This window comes from Dama dama, chromosome 26 (genome assembly GCF_033118175.1).
Source record: "Dama dama isolate Ldn47 chromosome 26, ASM3311817v1, whole genome shotgun sequence".
Classification (NCBI taxonomy): Eukaryota; Metazoa; Chordata; class Mammalia; order Artiodactyla; family Cervidae; genus Dama; species Dama dama.
Genome location: NC_083706.1, coordinates 43,764,081 through 43,789,833, shown reverse-complemented (window position 1 = coordinate 43,789,833; position 25,753 = coordinate 43,764,081). Strand labels below are relative to the sequence as shown.

Sequence of the window (25,753 nt, the reverse complement as noted above, 5' to 3'; positions counted from 1 at the left end):
GATTTTGCAAAACTAGTTTGGTAATCCTAAGCATACAATATATTGTTTCCAAATATGCAACTAAAAGATTAAAAAGAAAATCATCATTTCAAAATAAATGGCATTTATTAAGAGTTGGATATGACTGAGCAACCAATGTTTTGGGCTTCCCTGGTAGCTCAGACAGTAAAGAATCTGCTTGCGATGTGGAAGCCCAGGGTTTGATTCCTGGGTTGGGAAGATCCCCTGGAGAAGGGAATGACAACCCACTCCAGTATTCTTGCTTGGAGAATTCCATGGACAGAGGAACCTGAAGGGCTACAGTCCATGGGATCGCAAAGAATCGGACATGACTGAGCAACTAACATTAACATTAATTTGTTAATAACAGAGATGTAGACATAGCAAAGTTTGTGCAGATTGCCAAACGTTTTGATAATGTTTATCAAAATTCCCTCTTTTAGAAATATTTTTTATTCATACATTTATTTGATAAATATTTTAAAATGTTATTTGGTATGCTTAGCAAGATTCTAGATACTGAAAATGCCACAGTGAACTAAACAGGAGGAGTAACCCTTTCACCATGATGCTTTTATCCCATCTGGGGAGATGGACAGGAGAGAAAGAAAATAGCTCTTCCGTTGAGAATAAAGGGAAGAGGACACAGGATGAAGGAAGGAGATAAGGCAGGAGATTGTTGGGTCATTCAGATGAGAGAGGACTGGCTTGGACCAAGCTCATAGCTGTGGGAGTGGTAAGAAATGGCTGGATTCTGGGTGAATTTTGAAAATAAAGTTAACAATTTGTTGATGGATCAGCTGTGGAGTATGAACAGAGATGGGTGAAGGATAACTCCAGCTTCATCCTGAATAAAACAAATAACTTGAGGAGTATGCTTCTTTTAAACTATATAATGAAAAAGAAGGATTACACGTGAAAGTTGTTAAGAGCAGTTTTTTCAAGCAGATTTAAAGTTGAGCCGGAGGGCAATCAAATTAAATAATTAAGGAAATGGAAATACTTATGCTGTCTGTCATAGGAAACAGTAAAGAATGGGAACTATCTTCTCATTTTTGCCAAACAGAGGTGGAAAATAATCACAATAGTGCTGTTATAAAGGGAGAGAAGGATAAACAGATTATGCATAACATTTTTTTTAATTACTTTGTTTCTGGAGATATTGGTAATGTCTAATTAGATTTTCTGAATAAGATGACAGAAACTTTTCGATGTTGAATTAATTTTCTCTGGCTCCTGTCAGTGGTTATAATCACAGCTTTACTCATCTAGTCCAGCTGTTTCGGCATTTTTAGACAGTTTTGTGTGGTGGGCTTCTTGCCAACTATTGGAGGGTAACTTGTTCCATATCTGTAGGTCAACCTCACTTCCCTTCCCACTCTCCTCTCTGTTCCTGTTGTTTGGTTTATTGTTCCTGCCCATCAGATAACCGGCAGAGCATGTGAACATGCTCGACTGGTCCCGGGATGGGATGTCTCCCCATTCCCTATCTCTCAGCCTGTCATATAGCTCTCACCTGGAACTCATGGAAACCAGAGGTGGGAGTGATTTATCTCGCTTGCCCTAGAAGTGAGGGGCCTTTGTGTAAACAGAAGTGATGAGGTACACAGAATACACCTTGAGATCCAGCCTTTGCCTTGAGACGTCTTTATGAACTGCACAGAAGACCATCTGGGGAATATCTCAGGCCGTGACTGCACATCATGGTCAGCAAGTCTGATCATGCCCGACAGCCTGTGTGATTCAACTGGAGTGAAGCATTATCTGTGCTCCAGACTTTTTCTTTAGGTCTTTTCCAGTTCAGTTTTATTGGTATCACTAGATATGTAGGAATCACGAATTTTAAAGCCTGAGATATGTATTTAGCAATTTAAAGTAAAATGCTATAAGTTTTACATTATTAAATGCACAGACATGGCCACAGGGGGACATGGTGTGAGTGGGGCTGATTTGTGTCTATTTCAATGTATATGTATACACATATGCATTAGTACTTCTATACATTTCAAAATGATCACTGCAATAGTTATTGTTACCATAAAAAGACATTACACAGTTATCGACTATTTTCCTTACACTGTACATTTCACACCTATGACTCATTTATTTTGTAAATAGAAGTTTGTACCTCTTATGCTCCCTCACATATTTTTCTCCTTCCAAAAACCCCCTTCCCTCTTGCAACCACCTGTTTGTTCTGTATATCTGTGAATCTGTTTCTGTTTTGTTATGTTTGTTCATTTGTTTTGTTTTTGTTTTTTTTTTTAGATTTCACTGATAAGCAAAATCATACAGTATCTGTCTTTCTCTGATTTATTTCACTCAACATAATACTCTCTGGATCCATCCATGTTGTCCTAAATGGAAAAAAATTCATTATTTTTTTACGGCTGAGTAAAATATATTCCATTGTATATTTACCACATCTTAATTCATCTCTTGATGGGCACAAGCTAGAATGAATAATTCTAGGATGTGTATTGAAAGACAAAAGACTCTGAATAGTCCAAACAATCCTGAGAGAGAGCAAAACTGGAGGCATCATACGCTCTGATTTCAAACTATACTACAAAGCTACAGTAATCAAAACGGTATGGTACTGGCACAAAAATAGACACATAGATTAATAGAACAGAATAGACAGCCCATGAATTTGAGCAAACTCTGGGAAATAGTGAAAGACAGGGAAGGCTGGCATGCTGCAATCCACAGGGTGGCAAAGAGTTGGACATGACCTAGCAATTGAACACACACACACAGAGCCCATAAATGAATGCACATTTCTATAGGAAATTAATCTATGATAAAGGAGGTAAGGATATACAATGGAAGAATGACAGATACTTCAACAAATAGCTTTGAGAAAACTGGACAGCTACATGCAAAAAAATCAAATTGGACTACTTTCTCATGTCATACATGAAAATAAATCTAAAATGGGTTAAAAGCCTAAATGTAAGACTTGAAATCATAAGATTTCTAGAAGAAAACATAGGAAATCCACTCACTGACATCATTCTTAGTAGTTTTTTTTTTTTTTTGATATGTCTCCTTGGAGAAAGGAGATAAAAGCAAAAGTAAACAAATGGGACTATATCAAACTAAAAATACTTTATATAGTGAAGGAAATGATCAATAAACTGAAAAGATCAACTACTGAATGGGAGAAGATATTTGTAAATGATATGTCTGAGAGAGGGTTAATATCCAAAATATACAAAGAACTCATACAACTCAATATCCAAAAAACAACATGATTGAAAAATGGGCAGAGGATCTGAATAGATGTTTCCCAAAGAAGATATACACATTGCCAAAATGCACATGAAAAATGCTCAATATTGCTAATCATCAAGGAAATGCAAATCAAAACCACAGTGAAATATCACCTCACACCTGTTAGAATGGCAATTATGATTTCTATATAGTTTTAAAAATGTGAGAATTCCTTAAATTTTCATTTCATAACAAGTAGTTATGCCCTTTTTCCTCAAAATTATTCTCATATTCCTTTTTCTCCTGAGTATTGCAATTTTCTGAAAGTGAAAGTTCCTCAATCATGTCTGACTCTTTGCAACCCCGTGGACTATACAGTCCATGGAATTCTCCAGGTCAGAATACTGGAGTGGGTAGCCTTTCTCTTCTCCAGGGGATCTTCCCAACCCAGGGATTGAACCCAGGGCAATTTTCTAGGGGCATAAATCAACATGTGGCATAGAAAATATGATCTTCCTATATGAGTGAAAATATGAAAGTAATGGTCAATAAGAATTTAACATGTACTAGCACTTATAGACTAGTAAATGGTCACAAGTTATTCTCATACACACAATGACAGAGAATAGATTATTTTTCCCCAATACAGGCAATGCTCAGTAAAAGTTATGCCAAAGATCCCCGTGTTTTCTCAGATTTCATAAAGTTGAAGGAGAAATATTTGGTCTACTTTAAGTTCTAAGAGTAAAGGAATAGATCTCATTGTATGACATTAAAGGGGCTGCAAAAATAAAGGAGGAGGAGAAAAAAATTAGATAAAAATACTCTGTGAGGCCTGTTCCACTCATGAGTTAACTGCCAAGGTCACAGCCAGGATATGCACTTTCCCTGAGTTTCAGAGACTTTAGACAATTCTCTGACAGCCAAAACTTAAGGCTTAAGCCTAGTTTGAGGAGAGCTTCTAGAAGGAAGTAACTAAGGAAGCCAAGTACCTCTTATTTTTTGTTTTCTCCATCTCCCTCTCCCCTCAGTCAGGACATTTCATTCTTTGAGATTCATCATGAATCTAAGATTCATGATGAATATCTGTAGAATATCTAAATGTGATTTCCAGAGCCAAGAGTATACTTTTTCCAAACACCGTACAAAACTAAGAGCTTATTGTAATTTTATCTTAATAAAAAATAGATAGCTATAGTCTTAAAATGTGCCCGGTAGATTTCTGTCTAGTGCTTGAAACTGCACATTGTCAAGCCATGGGAACAAACCACATTATCTCTGTTTTCCATTAAGTCAGGCTCCAGTGAATTACCCTCATTTCTATCTCTTCATTTTGGCCTCTAGCACCATGACCTGAATCCTACAAAGAAATCAGATTGATGCTGTGAATACTTATATATATATATATGACAAGAGAGGCATTTTTAGATGAGAGGTTTTCTATTAAAAGATTGTTTCAAAAAGTAAATGCACTGTTGTCACGATATTAAAGGTCCCTTCTAGAAGTTGACCATTCAGTTCAGCTCAGTTGCTCAGTCGTGTCTGACTCTTTGCGACCCCATGAACTGCAGCACACCAGGCTTCCCTGTCCATCACCAACTCCTGGAGTTCACTCAAACTCATGTCCATAGAGTCGGTGATGCCATCCAGCCATCTCATCCTCTGTCGTCCCCTTCTCCTCCTGCCCCCAATCCCTCCCAGCATCAGGGTCTTTTCCAATGAGTCAACTCTTCTCATGAGGTGGCCAAAGTACTGGAGTTTCAGCTTCAGCATCAGTCCTTCCAATGAACACCCGGGACTGATCTCCTTTAGGATGGACTGGTTGGATCTCCTTGCAGTTGACCATTAACTATACATAAATGGTACTTTATACAAAATGGGAGAGCAAGACTTGTCCAATAATTACTAGGACTTCTTATTCTAGTATAATTTTTAGTAACATCTTTTGATAAATAAAGTGACTTTATGCAGCATGTATGTTATGTAAAATTGGATAAAATTTATAGAAATATGAAGATCATTTTCTGGGATTCATTTTTGCAAGCTCTTTGCAGTCAGAGGTTTGTTTTCTTCCTCTTTTACTAGTTGAGGTATTAAGAATTTATTACATACTAGGTTCTCTAATCCTGAGTGTTGAAATAGTTGCATATTATAAATTACATAAGCATTTTTTATTTTAAAGAAAAATATTTTGTCCAGTTTCTAGTTAGTCTGCTAACAGTCATCAGACTGCATCTCTTTACTTTGGGTAGGAAGATATTGGTGAAAAAATTTTCAGAAGCAACTCATACTTCCTATAAAAAAAGAAAATTTTGCTTCGTGTCCTTAGTTTGCTTCATATCATTATCTCTCCAAGATTCCAAAAGGTAACTTGCAGATAAGCATCACATATCTCTGCTGAGGCATATACCTATGGGTGAGGCGCTGTTCTTGGTATTATGTATATAAACATATATTCAACTTCCTTGTCCTCCAGAAGTCCATGATCTGAATTCCTGAGGACACAGACTTGTGAATAACCAACTGTAATGCAGTATGATTAATACAATCTGAACCATGCACTAACACAAAAGAAGTGATTTAATTCCAGCTGGAAAACTGGAAAAGATAATGTAAGACTGTGTCATAAAACTGACCAGAAATTTGCTAAATGGGAAAGTAGGAAAGTGAGAGTATTCTAGGTATCTATGTTCTTGCGATAAAACCTACCTGCTTTTTTTTCCCCCCATGTGCAGGCTAGAAACTTCATTCATTTCTTCAACAAGTTTTTAATGAGTTCCTACTGTGAATAAGACACTCAGAAACAAGATGCTTCTCTGTGTTGCATTGTAGTCTGGGGTTGCCAAGAACCTGGAGATAATTTTTCTTTACTCATCATATATGCACCTCATTTTAAGAACCATTAGTATGGGCATAGGGCAAAGATAATTTTTTAAGAAAACTTTATTCATTCATTCAGTCAGTCAGTCAGTTAGCCAACAATATTAGTGGAGTGCCTGCCCTGTGCTCAATAATGTTTAGTAGAAAACACTTACCTGGAAGGAAGGATTCAAGAATCACATCTGTCCAGACAATTTTTTAAACAACAGAGGAGTTGGGATTGAGTTTGGTGAATGGCCACAGTCAGGAAGAAAGGAGAGCGAGAGAGAAGTAAAAGAGGCCTGTGGACCAGGCAGGCTGATCAAAAGGGCTTGGGGAGAACCAGCTCAAGGAGAGGCCAACAAGTCCTCAACCACCACCCCTGCTGGTGCCAACAAGGCCCAGTGCAGTGGGATGAGGGGTCACTGGCTTGTTCAGAGGTCAGTGCTGGTCTGGAGGCCGCTTCTAGGAGCAGTGAAAGGGGCCGGGAGCATGTGGAGGACAGATAGGGATGCAGGAGAACACAAATGAGGGGCAGAGGTGGGGTGAAGACAAAGTGGTCTTCAGGGACTTCCCTGGTGGTTCAGTGATTAGGACTCCACACATCCACTACAGGGGGCCCGAGTTCAAATCCTGGTCGGGGAATTAAGATCTCACATGTCTCGTGACATGGCAAAAAAAAAGAAAATGCTCATAAATAAAGGAGAAATTGAAAAAAAAAAATGCTCTTCAAAGTAACAGAAAATGAAGTCACTCAGTCGTGTCTGACTCTTTGCAACTCCATGGACTGTAGCCCACCAGGCTCCTCCATTCATAGAATTTTCTAGGCAAGAGTACTGGAGTGGGTTGCCATTTCCTTCTCCAGGGGATCTTCCCAATTCAGGGATTGAACCCAGGTCTCCTGCATTACAGGCAGATGCTTTACCGTCTGAGCCACCACCTGTGTATGTTTAAAGGCATAATGGATGGATGCAATTTATCTTTTATTTCTGGTGTCCAATTTCTTGGACTCTTTATTATTTTGTGAAAATTCCCTGCCTTGTTTAATTTTTAAAATACAGCTGCAGTTAACACAATATGTGAAAACCCCCATTTGTATTTGCTTGCAGAATGTATCATGTATTTATTAACTTTTCCCTGCATTATTTCACTGTTATTATTAGGATACAAATCAACATTTTAAAAGACAAATAGGCCATGTTTTTAATGATGATATATCAGTTCAGTTCAGTTCAGTCTCTCAGTCGTGTCCGACTCTTTGCAACCCCATGAACTGCAGCACGCCAGGCCTCCCTGTCCATCATCAACTCCACAATTTTGACTGTTATCATATTGAATATTTTTCATTAAAAAAGGCTCATTTTATTCCTAATGATTTTGTTTAAATGCTTAGCATATAAAGTCACTATTACGTTTTTGCTGTATAAATAGTAAGCAGTGTGAATAGTGGAATTTAAAAGAGAAAGCTTGAAAATGAAAACTCTGTTATTTTTGAACATGTATTTCACAGCATGAGAACAAATTATTCAGCTATTCATTTTATAAAGAGAAAAATGCATTTAAAATTAGAATTGTACCATTCAGAGACAGTAATTCATGCAGTCATAAGAGAAATATAAATGTGCCATTATCAGTGGGTGGAGAAAAAATCATGTTTCAATAAAACATCTGGTGATTAAATATCTCTGAAAAAAACTTTCTAGAAAAGAAAGAAAGACAATTGAAAGTCAGGTATACAACATTAGGCTTTTAACATGATCAGGGAGAATTAGAAAATTACAGAGCATGAATCAGCTATAGACTTCTTTAAAATTCATCTTCTGTGAGAAATCTGAGGTCACCTAACTTCCATTGACCATCAGCTTTAGCATCACTTTTTTTGCTTTCTTCTGAGCCAAAAGATACCTTAACCCAAGATTTCATAAACTCTAGTATATGTATGTGTGCTAAGTCGCTTCAGTCATGTCCAACTCTTTGCGGCCCTGTGGACTGAAGCCCTGCAGGCTCCTCTGTCCATGAGATTCTCCAGACAAGAATACTGGAGTGAGTTGCCATGCCCTCCTTCAGGAGATCTTCTTGACTCAGGTATCAAACCTAGGTCTCAATAGGTCTCAATCAAACCTTGCATTGCAGTCAGATTCTCTACCATCTGAGCCACCAGGGAAGCCCAGATATTATGATAACCTTTGTAAAATAATAAAAATTCCCCATGGATTAAGTATGGGCTTATTTTTCCAGTAGTGGCATAGATTTGCCCTGATCAGCTTGTACTCTTGAGCTTACGATCCTTTGGGTTCAATGCCACGCGGTGAGAGAAGGTTTGCAGGATTTGCCAGCTTGTGAAGCAGAATGGTTGTGGCCAGCTAACCCACCGGAGAGTCAATATGCCGCCCTGGCCGAGCCAACAGTGTCCCCACAGCAGGTCCCTGAGCTAACGAGGTTACCTTGGAGAGAATGTTCGTGGAAACTTGGCACCTGCCTCAGTCCAGCAGTGTGCTCACTCAGGTAAGGAGGCTGCTCCAGTTTCTCTGGGGTACCTCCTGTTCCCTGCTTACATCCTGTTTTAACCTCTCTCTTATCTTTTATGCTAATAGCACCCTCTTTTCCTCCTTTATCCCACACCATCTCTCTCTTGTCAACACTCCCTCTCTATGGACTTCCCCTGGTGGTCCAGTGGTTAAGAATCCAGCTGCCAATGCAGGGGAGACAGGTTCGACCCCTGGTCTTGGAAGATTCCACATGGTGTAGAGCATCTAAGCCCATGGGCCACAACTGCTGAAGCCCAAGCACGCTAGAGCCCCTGCTCTGCAACAAGAGAAGCCACTGCAATTAGAAGCCTGGCACCACAATTAGAGTAGACCCCGCTCACCACAACTAGAAAAAGCCCATGGAGCAGCAACCAGGCTCCAGCACAGCCAAAAATAAATAAAGAATGAAAGGAAGAAAAATGTAAAAAATACTCCCTTTCTAAACAACATCGGTGTGTATGTAAAAACCCAAACAGGAGGTTTTTGAATGTTTAGTTTATCTCCAAAGGGTCATTTTTCTCTTTGCATCTGTCAAAAGGTGATTGCCAATCACATCCTTAATAAAGGACTTGGACATTTAGACGTTTTTCACCAGATTTCACCACAGTGAGTACCAAATGTCTGCCAGAGAGTGAGAGAAGCATTTTTTGCATTAATTCATTTTTTTAAATTTTATAGCGGAAACCCCCAATGGTGGTAGACGATCTTTTTGAAGACATGAAAGATGGTGTGAAGCTACTTGCTCTGCTGGAAGTCCTGTCTGGGCAGAAACTGGTAAGGATGTTTTCTGTGACCACATTTGTCAAATTGTTCCCGTTTGGAATTTGGGGAGTGTAGATTGGGGAGTGTAAAGGGTGCTATTCATGTAAAAGTTTTTCTCTTTTGTAGTTGGTAATTCATAAGAAACACTAATCTATCGGTCACTTCTGGGAGCAAGGAATAAATTTTCTTTCTTGTTCCCGGACACCTGTAGTAGCTTTGAAACATTATGTATAGTAGTAGCAACTTACAAGTAAAGGTAAGGAGCTTCATCAATAATCAGTCCCGGTTAACTGCTGCATCTGTATGGTATCCAGGAAGATAAGTTGGAAATTAATATCTAACACATTTTAAGTGCTTATTTTCCATTTGGAAAGGATTGTTAGTCCAGTTGTTTCCATAGTATTGAAAATTAAGCTTGAAAGCAACATGGCATTTTTCATCCATTGGTGGACATTCTCCATCATCATTTGTAATGGGAACAGCGTGTTCAGAATCATTTGATTTTGTGTTCAGCAGAACTAGCAGAGTGAAAAACAAATTGCCACTGACCTATAAAATGTCTTTTTCTTCATTACTAAAATAATAAAATATTTAGTTCTTTCTGGCTTATGTTTTTTTTTTTTTTCATTTTGGAATAGTAGAGAAGTAAGTAGTTTGCAAACATAAATTATTTATGTGACATTTCCCATAAGTTTTAAAAGGAGCTCAGGAAATAATCTTCAGAATATTGTATAACACACTAGACACAGTGTCCAAAATTATATGTACTTATTTTTTCTTAATCTCTTGCATCTTGACAAAGAGCTGCTCAATCATTATTACTTGGATAATTGAGGTTTTTAAAGTGTTTTTGCCTGGTCATAAATTTCCAGTTAATTTCATGTGGGAGTCTTCAACATAGCTTTTATAAATGTAAGACAGTTGTTTGTTGGAAAATACAAACTGATAATTTTTGTATAAGTCATAATCTACTTGCATTCATATTATAGCAGAGGCTTCTGGTGACCCATCTCAGCTCACCTCTGACCTAGCCATGGCAGAGGCGAGCAAGACCCATACCCTCCATTAGCATCTCAACTCAAGTTCCGGCAACACTTGTTTGAATTTCTGTCCTCAGGGCTTTTATTAAAGCTGTAGGTTGCACAAGGCAACCCTAAAGTGTGGGAAAGTTAATGGTTTCAAAGGGGATGGATGGGAGTCTATGAATTAAAAACTCCAGCCTGGCATTTGTAGGAGGGACAATTTCAAGGCTTATTTCACACATCAGGGAGTGCTCCATTGGATCCTCAGCAGAGCTGAGCCCCAGTTGCCCGCTGAGGAGACCCTCAACAGTACACCATACTATTATAGATTATTGTTAATTGATTTTTCTTGCTCCCTTCTCTCACTTTCCATGCATCCTCACTCTTGCTACCTGGGATCATCTCCCCAGTCATTGCATGCACCATGTTCTTATCTCAGGCTCCGTTTTGGGAGAAATCAAACAAGACACATGTGACAATCCAATTTGGAATCAATAGATGTATGCATGAGCTAAATTGGATTAGCATTAGGATGCCTCCTTAATGGCCAGGTGTGACTAGCTATCTTCATGTATTCTCCTGAATTAAGCTATTTACTTACATGGAGGAAACTTCATTACTATTCACACAAGATTTAAGAAGTGTCTCATTCAAAGTGTCATTATAATTGTGCCACTCTACTTGGCCAACAGTATACAGAAACCTTGATGGGCATTAACTGCCAAGCTAAATGAGTCTAGAGAAAGTATACATTTTGACATAATAATTATACTTCTGTTTAAGTGCCCTGCCCATTCAGTCATGGTAAGAATTTTAGAATCTTGAAGCTAGAAGCAATTTCAGAAAGAATCTCTGCATTCTTATTTAACATAGAGGAAACTGGGGCATAGAAATACAGTTTCTGGTTTAAATTTCAACATTCAAAAAAAGAAGATCATGGCATCCAGTCCTATCACTTCATGGCAGATAGATGGCGAAAATGTGGAAACAGTGTCACATTTCATTTTCTTGGACTCTAATATCAATGCAGACAGTGACTCCAGCCATGAAATTAAAAAGTCACTTGCTCCTTGGAACAATAGCTGTGACAAACCTAGACAGTGTATTAAAAAGCAGACACATCACTTTGACCACAAAGGTCCATCTAGTCAAAGTTATAGTTTTTCTAGTAGTCATGTATGGGTGTGAGAGTTGGACAGTAAAGAAGGCTGAGTGCTGAACAATTGATGATTTCAAACTGTGCTGCTAGAGAAGACTTGAGAGGCCCTTGGACTGCAAGGAGATCAAACCAGTCAATCCTAAAGGAAATCAACCCTGAACATTCATTGGAAGGACTGTTGCAGAAGCTAAAGCTCTAGTACTTTGGCCACCTGATGCAAAGAGCTGAATCATTGGAAAAGATCCTGCTGCTGGGAAAGATTGAGAGCAAGAGGAGAAGGGGATGACAGAGGATGAGATGGTTGGATGGCACCACTGACTCAAAGGACATGAGTCTGAGCAAACTCTTGGAGATGATAGTGAAAGACAGGGAAGCCTGGCATGCTGCAGGTCATGGGGTCGCAAAGAGTCAGACATGACTTAGTGACTGAACAGCAACAAAATTAATTAGTTAATTAATTATTTTGGCTGTGCCATGTAGCATGCAGGATCTTAGATCCCAGACTAGGGATCAAATCCATGTCCCCTTCAGTGGAAGCACGGTGTCTTAACCACTGGACTTCCAGGGAAGTCACTTTCATTATTTATTTTTATTAAACCCTTCAAAATTCTGAATTGCATAAAAGGAAATTACTCTGAAATTATAAATAAATCTTGGTGATTGTTATTTAAATTTTGTACATGTGGACATTTTGATCCAGGACCACATTAAGATGAAAAGCATCATTTAAGGGGCTGAGTATCTGAGGCATTCTTATAGAGCTTTCAAAAGGAGAACGTGAACAAAAGCATTTCCCTGAGGAGTGTTAGCAGAGTTCAGGAACTCTATAATTATCTCATACGTAGAACTCTATTAAGAACACTATACTTAACGTCATGATTCAAATAGCCTAGGACTCTCTTTGGCCATGATCTTCTGGGAAATGCAGCCAAATGCCTTAATATTATCATCAGCATCTCAGTGTAAGAGAAGAATCTCAATATCTTAGTTTCTTTTAATAACCTACTGTGACTCTCTTATCTGTGATTTTATTTCAGGTACTAGGGAATTTAAAATTTTGAGAATTATTATCCTTGGATTTCTCTACATCACTTGATTATTATTTGTGGAACATTTATTCTTTGAATGGATCCATGATTATATATCTTTAATCACACATAAAGATAGGAATACTAAATTTAATTTTATACTCAGGTTTTTTTTTAAAGAATGTGAAGAATTGCTGTTGAAAAATTTAAAATAGTAGAAGCAAGATGAATAGAGCCTAAGGACTGCAGAGAAATTTATTTCTTATCTATTTTGTTAATCTTCTGTATAGTGCTTTTCAAGACTCTAACACTCTGAATTCAAGAAGAGTCTGAAAAGCCACTTAAAAGTACACAGTGGGCATTCTTAGGAAATTGGGAGCATCACAGGCTCCTGTGCATCCATCAGGTGACTGTTAAGCATCAGTCATATATTTATAGTAGAACTTGTGTGTAACTGGGTTTAGCATTATCTATTGACCATTCAGCTAACGTATCTGGAGTTGCTATTATGGATAAGGCATTGCCTTTTGCCCTCTAAGAACAAAGATAAAAGGTATGGTTTGTGCCCTCAAAGAGCTTGTAGCCTAGTAGGGAGGATCATTGTGTTAGTTAATGGCAGGTCAATTGTGTTAAAATTGATGCAAATTATGAGATAGTTGCCATGGTGTAGGAGAGCAGGAGGATGAGATGAAGGGTTATGTTGAGGGATCTGGCTTTCGTTCTTAATTTCTGGGTCCTGACTTGGCTTTAGTTGCAGGTTCCTAGATGCTTTTCACATTTCAAAAGATAATTAATCAAATAGCTAAGTAAATGAGCCATGCAAGAAAATAATAAATTTTTTTAAAATGTTAAATACATTTTCTATTTAAATATTTGTTTAAAATCATATCATAGGAATCACCTGTTATGTTATTAAGTGGAAATGAAAAGATATTTGGTTTTGAGCTCTAACAGGAAATTGTTAATATAGAGTTTTGGTGTCACAAAGAAGAGACCAGTCTATCAGGTGTGCAATCATGGACTTGTTATCTTCCCAGACCCTGTAAATGTAATGCTACTGACTTCATTCAAATTATTTTGAGTTTTAAAATGAACAGTGCGGCACATAGGAGTCACTGATTGTTTTATTATATTTATTAAAATATGTATTAATTTTTTACATTTTGCTACATTAAGTGCAAGTAACTTAGTATCCTTGTACCAGATCATATTGTTTTGTGCAGAACATTTTCTTTCTCACATTCCTACTTTTTAACCTTGGCTTGTATAAACCGTGTGAGCTTCCCAGGTGGTGCTAGTGGTAAAGAACCCGCCTGCCAATGCAGGAGACATGAGAGACGTGGGTTCGATTCCTGGGTTGGGAAGATCCCCTAGAGTAGGAAATGGCAACCTACTCCAGTTTTCTTTCGTGCGGAATCCCATGGACAGAGGAGCCTGGAGAGCTACAGTCTGTAGGGTAGCAAAGAGTCGGGCATGACTGAAGTGACTTGGCATGCGTGCAGATGCACCAGCATTTGGTCACTCAAACGCAGAAATGTCACTAACACTGTCAGTAACTTTCATGTTGGTATGACTGAAAAAAAAAAAGTGAGTAACCAACAGTACTTTTTTAAAGACTTTATTTTTCAGAGCAGTTTTAGGTTCATGACAAAATTGAGAGGAAAGGAGAGAGATTTCCCATGTTTCTTCTGCCCCCTTACATGCACCAAGAGGACTTTTCATAAAAATACTTCCTAACTTACAAGGGGAACAGTCTCAATAGACAGCATAGGAATTTTGTGAATTTCTAACTTTAGGCATACAGAAACCTTAAGGGTAAGTGCATTCATAAGCTGAGAATGAATGTTTATTTATTGAGTCAGTTATACACCTTCCAAGTGATGTGGGGATAATGCCCCTGTGGGTATCGGCGAACCTTTATAGAAACTGAGTAATGTTGGCTGTTCTCAAACATTCTTCAAGTATGCTTTGGATCCATTTAAATAGCTTTTTGTAACTGTCGTTTTAATGTGTTCATTTTTACTTATTCTTGTCTTTCTCCCTTTCATAGCCGTGTGAACAAGGACGCCGGATGAAGCGAATTCATGCCGTGGCGAACATTGGCACAGCACTGAAGTTCCTTGAAGGGAGGAAGGTAAGAGAAACGGAGACAAAAGAAGAAGGCGTGGGCATACTAATATTTTCATTTTGGGGTAGAAATACAGCATGCAATCTCTACAACATAAAAGTGTGGTATTATTGTAAAATCATTTTAGACTGGCAGAAGTGGCAAAAAAAGGCACAGAGATGTCATGTCTGTACTTTAGTCAGCTTCCTCTAATGTGAAGAACTTATTTATATACATGGTACATATATGGAGGGCTTCCCAGGTGGCGCAGTGGTAAAGAACTGGCCTGCCAATGCAAGAGAATCAAGAGACTCAGGTTCAATCCCTGGGTCAGGAAGATCCCTGGAGGAGGAAATGGCAACCCACTCCAGTATTTTTGTCTGGAAAAATTCCATGCACAAGAAGATCCTAACAGGGTCATGAAGAGTCCATGGGGTCGCAAAGAGTCAGACATGACTGACCACACACACACACACACACACACACACACACAGTACATAGGAAACACTAGGCTATTGGTCACTTATGCATATATATAATACATATAACATATATGTAGCATGTGTAGCATATACATAACATAGTAAAGCTATAAAATGAGAAAATTAAAATTGATATGATACTTTCAAGTAAAGCATAGAAACTAATCTCACTTCACATTTTTTTCTCCAGTGTCTTGTTTCTATTCCAGGATACAATCCAGTAACATACCTTGTGTTCATTCAATTGTTGTTGCTCCTTTATCTTTTCCATTCTACAGCTTTGTCTTTCTGTGTTTTTCATGATCTTGATGATAACTGCTAGGCAGTTATTTTTCAGAATGTCTCTCAGTTTGGTTTGTATAATATTTTCTCATGATTAGATTGAGGTTGTTCATTTTTGGCAAGAATTCCAAGGAAATGATATATTCTTCTCCGTATATCATATTAGAAGGGATGGGATTCTATCGTGTCTTATTGCTGGTGATGCTACCCTCAACTACTGGATAAAGTCACCTGCTGAGTTGTTTTTTTTTTATGGTGAAACCACTACTTTTCCATTTATAATTGAGAAATAATTTAGGGAAGATAATTGAGATTATGCTAATATTCTTCTCCTCAAGCTTTTGCTAACTGATTTTAGTATCAGCTGCCTTCAATAATACTTCTGTGCTGTTCACTTAATGATGAGTTTGTTTTTCCCTCATTTCTTTCATACTTATTAATTGGAATTGTTATGTAAGACAAAGTGACCTTTCTTCTGCCCCATTTATTTATTCAATTGCTTACTTACTTCATTGTGGACTCATGTATATTTATTTTATTCTATGGTTTTAATCCAACATGAGTACAATTGTTGTTGTTGTTGTTATTTTGTTGCTTAAATTTTTCTACCTTTGGCCATTAAGAGTTCCTTCGTGCTGACTCCTATACTCTTGTGACATGGACCCATTCTTTTATAAGCATTTCCTTCTTTTCTAGAACTAAAGCTTTTCCAGGTTTATCTTTTTTTTTCATTTATTTTTATTAGTTGGAGGCTAATTACTTCACAACATTGCAGTGGGTTTTGTCATACATTGACATGAATGGCCATGGATTTACATGTATTCCCCACCCCGACCCCCCCCCCCCCCCCACCTCCCTCTCCACCCGATTCCTCTGGGTCTTCCCAGTGCACCAGGCCCGAGCACTTGTCTCATGCATCCCACCTGGGCTGGTGATCTGTTTCACCATAGATAATATACATGCTGTTCTCTTGAAACATCCCACCCTCGCCTTCTCCCACAGAGTCCAAAAGTCTGTTCTGTACATCTGTGTCTCTTTTTCTGTTTTGCATATAGGGTTATCATTACCATCTTTCTAAATTCCATATATATGTGTTAGTATGCTATAATGTTCTTTATCTTTCTGGCTTACTTCACTCTGTATAATGGGCTCCAGTTTCATCCATCTCATTAGAACTGATTCAAATGAATTCTTTTTAACGGCTGAGTAATATTCCATGGTGTATATGTACCACAGCTTCCTTATCCATTCGTCTGCTGATGGGCATCTAGGTTGTTTTCATGTCCTGGCTATTATAAATAGTGCTGCGATGAACATTGGGGTGCACATGTCTCTTTCAGATCTGGTTTCCTCAGTGTGTATGCCCAGCAGTGGTATTGCTGGGTCATATGGCAGTTCTATTTCCAGTTTTTTAAGAAATCTCCACACTGTTCTCCATAGCGGCTGTACTAGTTTGCATTCCCACCATCTTATGTTTCCCCTACCCCAGACCTGGAATCAACCTATTCTCTAATGAGGCTTTGTTCCTTTCATTAGTGAATAGCATTTAGAAATCAAGATTTAGGTGCTGTGGGTGTTCCTTGCTACTGAAGTTTCATTGCCCCAGGCCCACATACAGTTCTAGAGATGTATATGTTTACTGATCTGGATATACACACATATCTATGTTTCTATCTCTCTCTCTCTCTCTCTGTGTTTAGCTTGTCCTATTATAGATGTGTGTAAACCATTACTTCAAACTGACACTTCTGATTTCAGTACAACACTGTAAGATCCATTTCATACTGATTCTTTTCTGTTTTCTCTGAAAATGAGAAACCTGGCTCTCATTTCCAATATATTCTTTTCTTTTTCACCCCTAGTATATATACACAAAGTAGTTTCAGAACTACTTTTGTTAACCCACAAATTCTATAAGTTACAGGTCTACTAACTGGAGAATAGTATTTGTGTACAGTTCTTTTGGTCTTCAGCATTACAATATCCAGTCGAAAGACTGTTGTCCAAATTTCCTTAGGTTACTTCTGTTCTCCACATCCCTTTTCAGCTTTGTTTGAACAAAGCTAGTGGAGGTGATGGAATTCCAGTTGAGCTATTTCAAATCCTAAAAGATGATGCTGTGAAAGTGCTGCACTCAATATGTCAGCAAATTTGGAAAACTCAGCAGTGGCCACAGGACTGGAAAAGGTCAATTTTCATTCCAATCCCTAAGAAAGGCAATGCCAAAGAATGCTCAAACTACCGCACAATTGCCCTCATCTCACACGCTAGTAAAGTAATGCTCAAAATTCTCCAAGCCAGCCTTCAGCAATACGTGAACTTCCAGATGTTCAAGCTGGTTTTAGAAAAGGCAGAAGAACCAGAGATCAAATTTCCATCATCCGCTAGATCATCGAAAAAGCAAGAGAGTTCCAGAAAAACATCTATTTCTGCTTTATTGCTTATGCCAAAGCCTTTGACTGTGTGGATCACAATAAACTGTGGAAAATTCTGAAAGAGATCGGAATACCAGACCACCTGACCTGCCTCCTGAGAAATCTGTAAGCAGGTCAGGAAGCAACAGTTAGAACTGGACATGGAACAACAGACTGGTTCCAAATAGGGAAAGGAGTATGTCAAGGCTGTATATTGTCACCCTGCTTATTTAACTTCTATGCAAAGTACATCATGAGAAATGCTGGGCTGGAGGAAGCACAAGCTGAAATCAAGATTGCCAGCAGAAATACCAATAACCTCAGTTATGCAGATGACACCACCCTTATGGCAGAAAGTGAAGAGGAACTAAAGAGCCTCTTGATGAAAGTGAAAGAGGAGAGTGAAAGAGTTGGTTTAAAGCTCAACATTCAGAAAACTAAGATCATGGCATCCGGTCCCATCACTTCATGGCAAACAGATGGGGAAACAGTGGCTGACTTTAGTTTTTTGGGCTCCAAGCTCACTGCAGATGGTGATTGTAGCCATGAAATTAAAAGACACTTACTTCTTGGAAGGAAAGTGATGACCAACCTAGACAACCTATTAAAAAGCAGAGACATTACTTTGTCAACAAAGGTCCGTCTAGTCAAAGCTATGGTTTTTCCAGTAGTCATGTATGAATGTGAGTTGGACTATAAAGAAAGCTGAGCACTGAAGAATTGATGCTTTTGAACTGTGGTGTTGGAGAAGACTCTCGTTTTTTTTTTTTTTGAGAAGACTCTTGAGAGTCCCTTGGACTGCAAGGAGATCCAACCAGTCCATCTTAAAGGAGATCAGTCCTGGGTGTTCATTGGAGGGACTGATGTTGAAGCTGAAACTCCAATACTTTGGCTACCTGATGCGAAGAACTGACTCATTTGAAAAGACCCTGATTCTGGGAAAGATTGAAGGCAGGAGGAGAAGGGGATGACAGAGGATGAGATGGTTGGATGGCATCACCAACTCAATGGACATGAGTTTGGGTAAACTTTGGGAGTTGATGATGGACAGGGAGGCCTGGCATGCTGCAGTTCATGGAGTCGCAAAGAGTTGAGAATGCTTGAGCAACTGAACTGAACTGAACTGAACTGATGTTATTAATTTATAATAGAGTTATGCTTTCCTGGTGGCTCAGCTGGTAAAGACTCTGCCTGCGGTGTGGGAGACCTGGGTTCGATTCCTGCATTGGGAAGATACCCTGGAGAAGGGAACAGCAATCCTCTCTAGTATTCTGGCCTGGAGAATTCCATGGACTGTATAGTCCACGGGGTCACAAAGCGTCGGACATGACTGAGCGAGTTTTACTTCACTAATAGCGTTATATTCCACTTTGGGTAACCACCACACACACACCCTAGTTGACTTTTTTATTTTAGAGAATGAGACATTACTATGATTCTGGGTAAAAGTTGTTCTTAGAGAAGTGGCATTTTCTCCTCATCCCCTACTTCTGCATAGCCATTCCCCTTCCTTTCACTTCTTTTCTCACCTCTAGTTCACCAGTCTCTCCAGTTTCTGTTTATCTTTCCTATATTTCTTTTGCAAGAAGGAGCAGGTATATTTTCATATAACACCTTCTTCCTTACATGAGGGTAGCATTCTAGTTATATACCAAATGTACTTTACCATTTTCATTTTACATTATGCCCTGGAAATCACTCAAATCCATTCACAGAGAGCTTCCTCATTCATTTTCACAGCTACATACTATTCCATTGTCTGGATGTGCCAGAGTTTATTCAACCACTCTTTTATGAATGAGCAGTTAACTTGTTTCTAGAATTTTTCAAACAGGAAACAATGATGCCATTAATAACTGTGCATAAATACTTTCATATTATTAGAAGTGCATCTTCTGGGTAAATTTTTAGAAGTATGATTGCTGGATCAAAACATAAGTGTATATTTTGTTTTGTTAGGCATTGACATATTTCCCTTCAAAAGGGTTGTACCACTCCTTTTAGATTTAGCCTTTTCTAACCTGTGGAAATTCAAGAAGTCTGTGTTTGGCAGTACTAAAACCAGCTTTATGAATGATATCCAGATACTTCTGAAAAAAAGAATAATTCAATTATTTACTTCTCTGTCTTTATGCACTAAATTAATTCATTTACTCCACAAGTGCATAACTGAATGCTTTTTGTAAAATAGAAACTCTGGAAAAATACAAAATTAAAGAAAACTATATTCTAGCTCTTAAATAATTTACATTTTAATGAGTTTATAGTGCAGTGAGTCAGGATGAAGCTCAGTCAGGTGTGCTAATGTCACACCAAACAGAGATTCTAGGCACTGCGATGTGTAAAAAAAAATCTTAAATTTCTTATAGAAGATTGAACATTGTCTCCAGGTCAGTCTAACATCATCCTAATGGAGTGTTTCTCTTCTTCCTTCTCTTGCCCAATGAGTTTTTCATGGAAAGCTGAATGAAGCATTATTTAACAGAATAGTTAGAGTTTTCCAAATCATTCTGACTTCTATTTTACTGATATAACAATAGTGTCCTTCTTTGTTCTGGTGTGTATTCATTGATAGGGCGAACGTGTCTGCTTTTCTCGTTCTGACGTATATTTGTTGTCTAGAATGTGGAACAAAATTGTTTTTACTAATTAATGGCTGGGAGAAAAATGAAGTAGACCCTGGTTCGGTTCCTGGGTCAGGGAAGATCCACTGGTGAAGGAATAGGCTACCGACTCCAGTATTCTTGGGGTTCCCTTGTGGCTCAGCCGGTTAAAAAATCTGCCTACAATGCGGGAGACCTGGGTTCGATCCCTGGGTTGGGAAGACCTCTTGGAGAAAAGCAAGACTACCCACTCCAATATTCTGGCCTGGAGAGTTCCATGGACTACAGTCCATGGGGTCGCAGAGTCCAACATGATTGAGCAACTTTCACTTTTGCTATGAGAGACATCATATGTGAAAAAGTCTTATTTTCACAGAAAACTTCTTTGTACCATCTCCATTTTCACAGAACAAACCTAAGTAAATTTTAGAAAGTAGAGAATTCAGATTTTGAATATTATATTTGTTAAAGGCAAAAAGTAATACATTTGAGTCTTAGGACAAAAATCCCAAGTATTTTTTGTCTCCACAAATCTCAAAACCTGTTTTAATTTTAAAAAATATACCTGAAATACATGGTTTGGGCTTCTTTTACTTGCATTTATTTACCCCGTTGGCTCACAAAATAACTGACTGTGGGATAGAAGGAGTTTGTGAAAACTCTTTGGTTCTCTCCCTCTTACTGTTTATTTTTGTTCTTTAAAATTTAAGAACTTATATCTCAATACATGTAAATCCATGGCTGATTCATCTCAATGTATGGCAAAAACCACTACAATATTGTAAAGTAATTAGCCTCCAACTAATAAACATAAATGGAAAAAAAAAGAATTTATATGTCAAACATATTTTCAAGAATTTTTCTTTAATGTTTATATTTGTTTTGTCCCCCATTTAGATTTTTTCCTTACATGATAGATTTGTTTAGTACTTGGGTTCTAGCTTGATTTACAGAATAACAAATAGACTCTTCAAGTTTTACTGAAGAAAACCCTACCATTCTGTTTTCCACTAGTTTATATAAAAAGGGATATGTTAGTATTTAATAAGACTTGTATGACTGATGAATAGATTCATCACTACTTTCCATGAGTTTTTCTCCATTGAGTGGTCATTTGTGTGATTCATCCTTTCTGGTCTCTGGAATTCTTTAGTCTCTTTGGATGTCTCTCTGTTGCCCATCCTACAATCTTAGATTATTAAGTTTATTGTACATTTCATAGGATTTTGCAAAGTAGAGGAGGTAAAACAACATAAAACCTGTGCTTCTCAAACCCATTATGGAACAGTTTTTAAGAGAGAAAATAATTTTGAAAAACAGTTTTTTCTTCGCAAGTTGAGCAAAAGATCTTTAGATTCTATGGTAAGCTGAATATGAAAACTTCATAGTATAATTGGAACTGGGTTGAGGTAGGAAATACAACTTATATATTCAATTGCATTTAAAAAAAATGACATGTAAGGAAAGAGAAAAAATTTGTCTTCTACTAAATGCATTAATCTTGTGGTTATTAGCATATATTATAAATGTGTGGCCCGCAGATACTAAAATGGATGTGGAGAAAATTCTGGAGAGGATGTAAAACAGAACAGTTAAAATGAATATGAGATTGCAATAGGTTCTGCCATAAAAGATTAAAGAAATATGATTTATACTTTAATCTTTTATTATTATTAATACAATGAAAAAGTATTACATATCTCATGTTCTAGGTTTTAAAGAAATAATCACCTAAGGTTGTAATCTATGGGAATTCTCCCTTTTTTGTTGTTTTGTTTCTGAACTTGATGAATGAACTTCACTAGTGAAACAAAATCCCACGGGTATGTCTCAAATTATTTGCAGTGACTTTTGTGCTAGCTTTTACCTTCTTCTTCTGATATCTAACTAGTAAGTTTAATTACTCAAGAGTAAAGTATTTGTGGGATATTTTTGCTTCTGATAACTTAAAAAAGTAAGCCATTTACAAACTCCTGAACTTTATTGTTAATAACACACCTTATTAAATCCTGCTGAGAATTATTGAACTGGAAACTAAGGAGTACTTCACTTTTTTCTAATTTGTTCAGTGATTGTGAAGAGGATGAGGAGCAGTTGTTAATTGTATTCTGTAGAGACTGACTAAGCTGGGCCTACCATACTAGTCCATTTTCCCGAGACTTAGGAAGTCATACTTCTCATAGATGGGAAGTCATTGAAATGAATAAGTGAGGACAACTGTAGGCAGATGAATCCTGAATGCTTTTCGGTTGTCAATGCCCCAAAGTAGGGAACTGAACCCCACAATCACTTTCCGCTTTACTCTTTCATGGCTTTCCTTTGTCTTTAAAATGTATTCTGCAAATTATGCTCTACATTCACCACCTACATTTTTTACCCCCTTTGAACAAATAACATGGATTTTGAAAGACTATTTATGTATATGTATCATCTTCTTCCTTTGTTTTTCATGTCAGTCCATGTACAGAGGATCACCGGTTAGTACAAATTTTAGAATTTTTAACTCCTGACTTTTATAGGTAAAAGAGAACATAAGTTTCATGCTATTTGGTAACAAACTTCAAAGTAAGTGCATCTTCTTAAAATACCCCTCACAGTTTCTTTTACGTTCCAGTCAACTTCTGAATGTAAAGAATAACCCTTTTTTTTTTTTCTTTTTGGCATTTTGTTAGTAATGCCTTGCATGATGTCATATTTTTTTTAAACTTCAAACTAGTTTTTGAAATTCATTCTGTAGTTGTGTTGACTGTGTGCACCTAATGAATGCCCCTGGAATTTCCACTGAAACCACGCGCTTGTTTGTTTTTTATGGCTCACCTTACTTACTCTTGTGTACCACTGCACAGGCATGACCAGATGTTATTGATGTCTAATAAAGTGCTGCTTATTGCATAATGAAATGGCCTGTAATCTTCTAGTACATTACTAGTACATTACTAGTACAGTTTCTCTTTTTGAACAGATTAAATTAGTCAACATTAACTCCACTGATATAGCTGATGGTCGACCCTCCATTGTTCTGGGATTGATGTGGACCATTATCCTGTATTTCCAGGTACGGTACTTCCGCTCCCTTTTCAGTTGATACAATGTCATGGATGGAGATACTGGTGGACGTTTCCATCATGAAGATACCCTCATCTTCCATACTTCTGTGGTTAATCCTCAAGTTAGCAGAAATGTGACCTTCACATGTATATTATTTTTTTGTGAGCAGGAAAAGGTCTTTTCTCCTCTGTTAAAATGTTGTATATGGAAGTCCCCAAAGAACTCAGGCCTAGATACCCAATCTGAAAAGTGGTCAGGACATGATGGAGATGAAATATTGGTGTAGAAAGACTTCAGGAAATTTTACTTGGTCCTCTGGAAGGAAGAGGTTCTATACTCCGTTTAAATATTAAGGGGAGAAATTAACTTGCTAATCTATCCAGGATAATTCTTTTAGCCAATAGGTTAGTTTTTAAAGAAAAATACTTTATTTTTTAGAGTAGTTTTAGGTTCACAAACAGAGAAGGCAATGGCACCCCACTCCAGTACTCTTGCCTAGAAAATCCCATGGACGGAGGAGCCTGGTAGGCTGCAGTCCATGAGGTTGCTAAGAGTCTGACATGACTGAGTGACTTCACTTTCACTTTTCACTTTCATGCATTGGAGAAGGAAATGGCAACCCACTCCAGTGTTCTTGCCTGGAGAATCCCAGGGACAGGGGAGCCCGGTGGGCTGCCATCTGTGGGATCGCAGAGTCGGACATGACTGAAGTGACTTAGCAGCAGCAGCAGGTTCACAAAAAATTGAGCAAAGAGGACAGAGATTTCCCTTGTACCCCCTGCACCCACAACATGCATCGATAGCCTCCCCCTTAACAAGCACCCCGCTTCAGAGTGGTATAATACTTTGGTTACAATTAATGAGCCTCTGTGGACACATCACTATCATTTCAAGGTTCATAGTTTACATGAGGGTTCTCAGACGGTGAAGCGTCTGCCTACAATGTGGGAGACCCAGGTTCGATCCCTGGGTTGGGAAGATCCCCTGGAGAAGGAAATGGCACCCCCACTCCAGTATTCTTGCCTGGAAAATCCCATGGACTGAGGATCCTGGCTACAGTCCATGGAGTCGCAAAGAGTCGGATACGACTGGGCAACTTCACTTTCACTTTCATAGTTGCTTTTCGATGTTGTGCTAGTTTTGCTGCACAATCAAGCGAATCAGCCATGGGTAGACATATGTCCGCTCCCTTTTGGGCGTCTCTCTCACTCCCATATCCCGCTCTCTCAGGTCATCACAGAGCACAGAACTGATCTCCCTGCACGATACAGCAGCTTCCCACCAGCTAGCTATTTTGCACTTAACAGTGCATATATGTCAGTCTAAGACAACAGGGTTCAGTCTTGATGTGTACATTCTACGAGTTTGGAAAATCATTAGGTTTTGTTTTCATTCATTCATGCATGTATTTGACAAGTGTCCATTACTGGGTCCAAGGTCCCATTTTAGATGTGGTAGGAAGTAAACAGAGGAGTAAGACATCAGTCATGTCCTTTAAGACCCTACATGGTCAGTGGGTGTTAAGGGTGTTAAGATCAATCAAGCTGGAAAAAGAAAACATCTGAGGAGAGAACCGGGATGATGCTGATGCTTTTGCTGCCTTGATGCACACGCAGATCGAGGAGCTGACCAGCAACCTGCCGCAGCTGCAGACTCTGTCCAGCAGCACGTCCTCCGTGGACAGCATGGTCAGCTCTGAGACCGCCAGCCCCCCGAGCAAACGGAAGGTGGCCACCAAGATCCAAGGAAACGCTAAGAAGGCGCTACTGAAGTGGGTCCAGTACACAGTCACCAAGTAAGTTCCAGCAGGAGTTTGTTCAAAGAAACCCTTGAAAAACTGAAGTTCGTTTATGACTGAGTCCTCATTGCAGTGGTTGCAGAATCTGTGGAGACACATGAATGAATGGCTTTGTTGCAGATCTCCTTTCACTCTTGTCTTGAGTTAAAATGTAGACAGAAAGCACTCCTGATACTCTAGAAAAATCCTCTAATAAAACTAATTCCTTCTTCACTGTGTGATGGGACCCGATTAAGTTGTTTAATCCCTGCACTCTGATTAGCATGAGGACTAATTCTATTTAGGTCATTGTTTGGATTTTCTGCTGCTATTCAATAATCTTTCCACAAATAAATTAGAGGTTTAAATGTGATTATCTCTTCATGAGACTACTACATGCTATTCAATAATATTATGAACTAAGGTCCACATTCTGAGATAATTATAATTTGTTTTTATGTCCTGA

The 25,753-nt window shown here is 38.3% G+C and overlaps 1 protein-coding gene across 1 annotated transcript in view; it reads left to right on the top strand.

The window, feature by feature from the left end:
- Positions 1 to 25,753, top strand: part of SYNE1 (spectrin repeat containing nuclear envelope protein 1) — a 466,580-nt gene that overhangs the window by 89,225 nt on the left and 351,602 nt on the right. Inside the window, exons 3-7 of the mRNA XM_061130284.1 lie at positions 9,282 to 9,377; positions 14,625 to 14,708; positions 22,982 to 23,027; positions 23,408 to 23,517; positions 25,127 to 25,305. Of these exons, the coding sequence (XP_060986267.1) occupies positions 9,282 to 9,377; positions 14,625 to 14,708; positions 22,982 to 23,027; positions 23,408 to 23,517; positions 25,127 to 25,305 (515 nt within the window). The remainder of the gene's footprint in view (positions 1 to 9,281; positions 9,378 to 14,624; positions 14,709 to 22,981; positions 23,028 to 23,407; positions 23,518 to 25,126; positions 25,306 to 25,753) is intronic.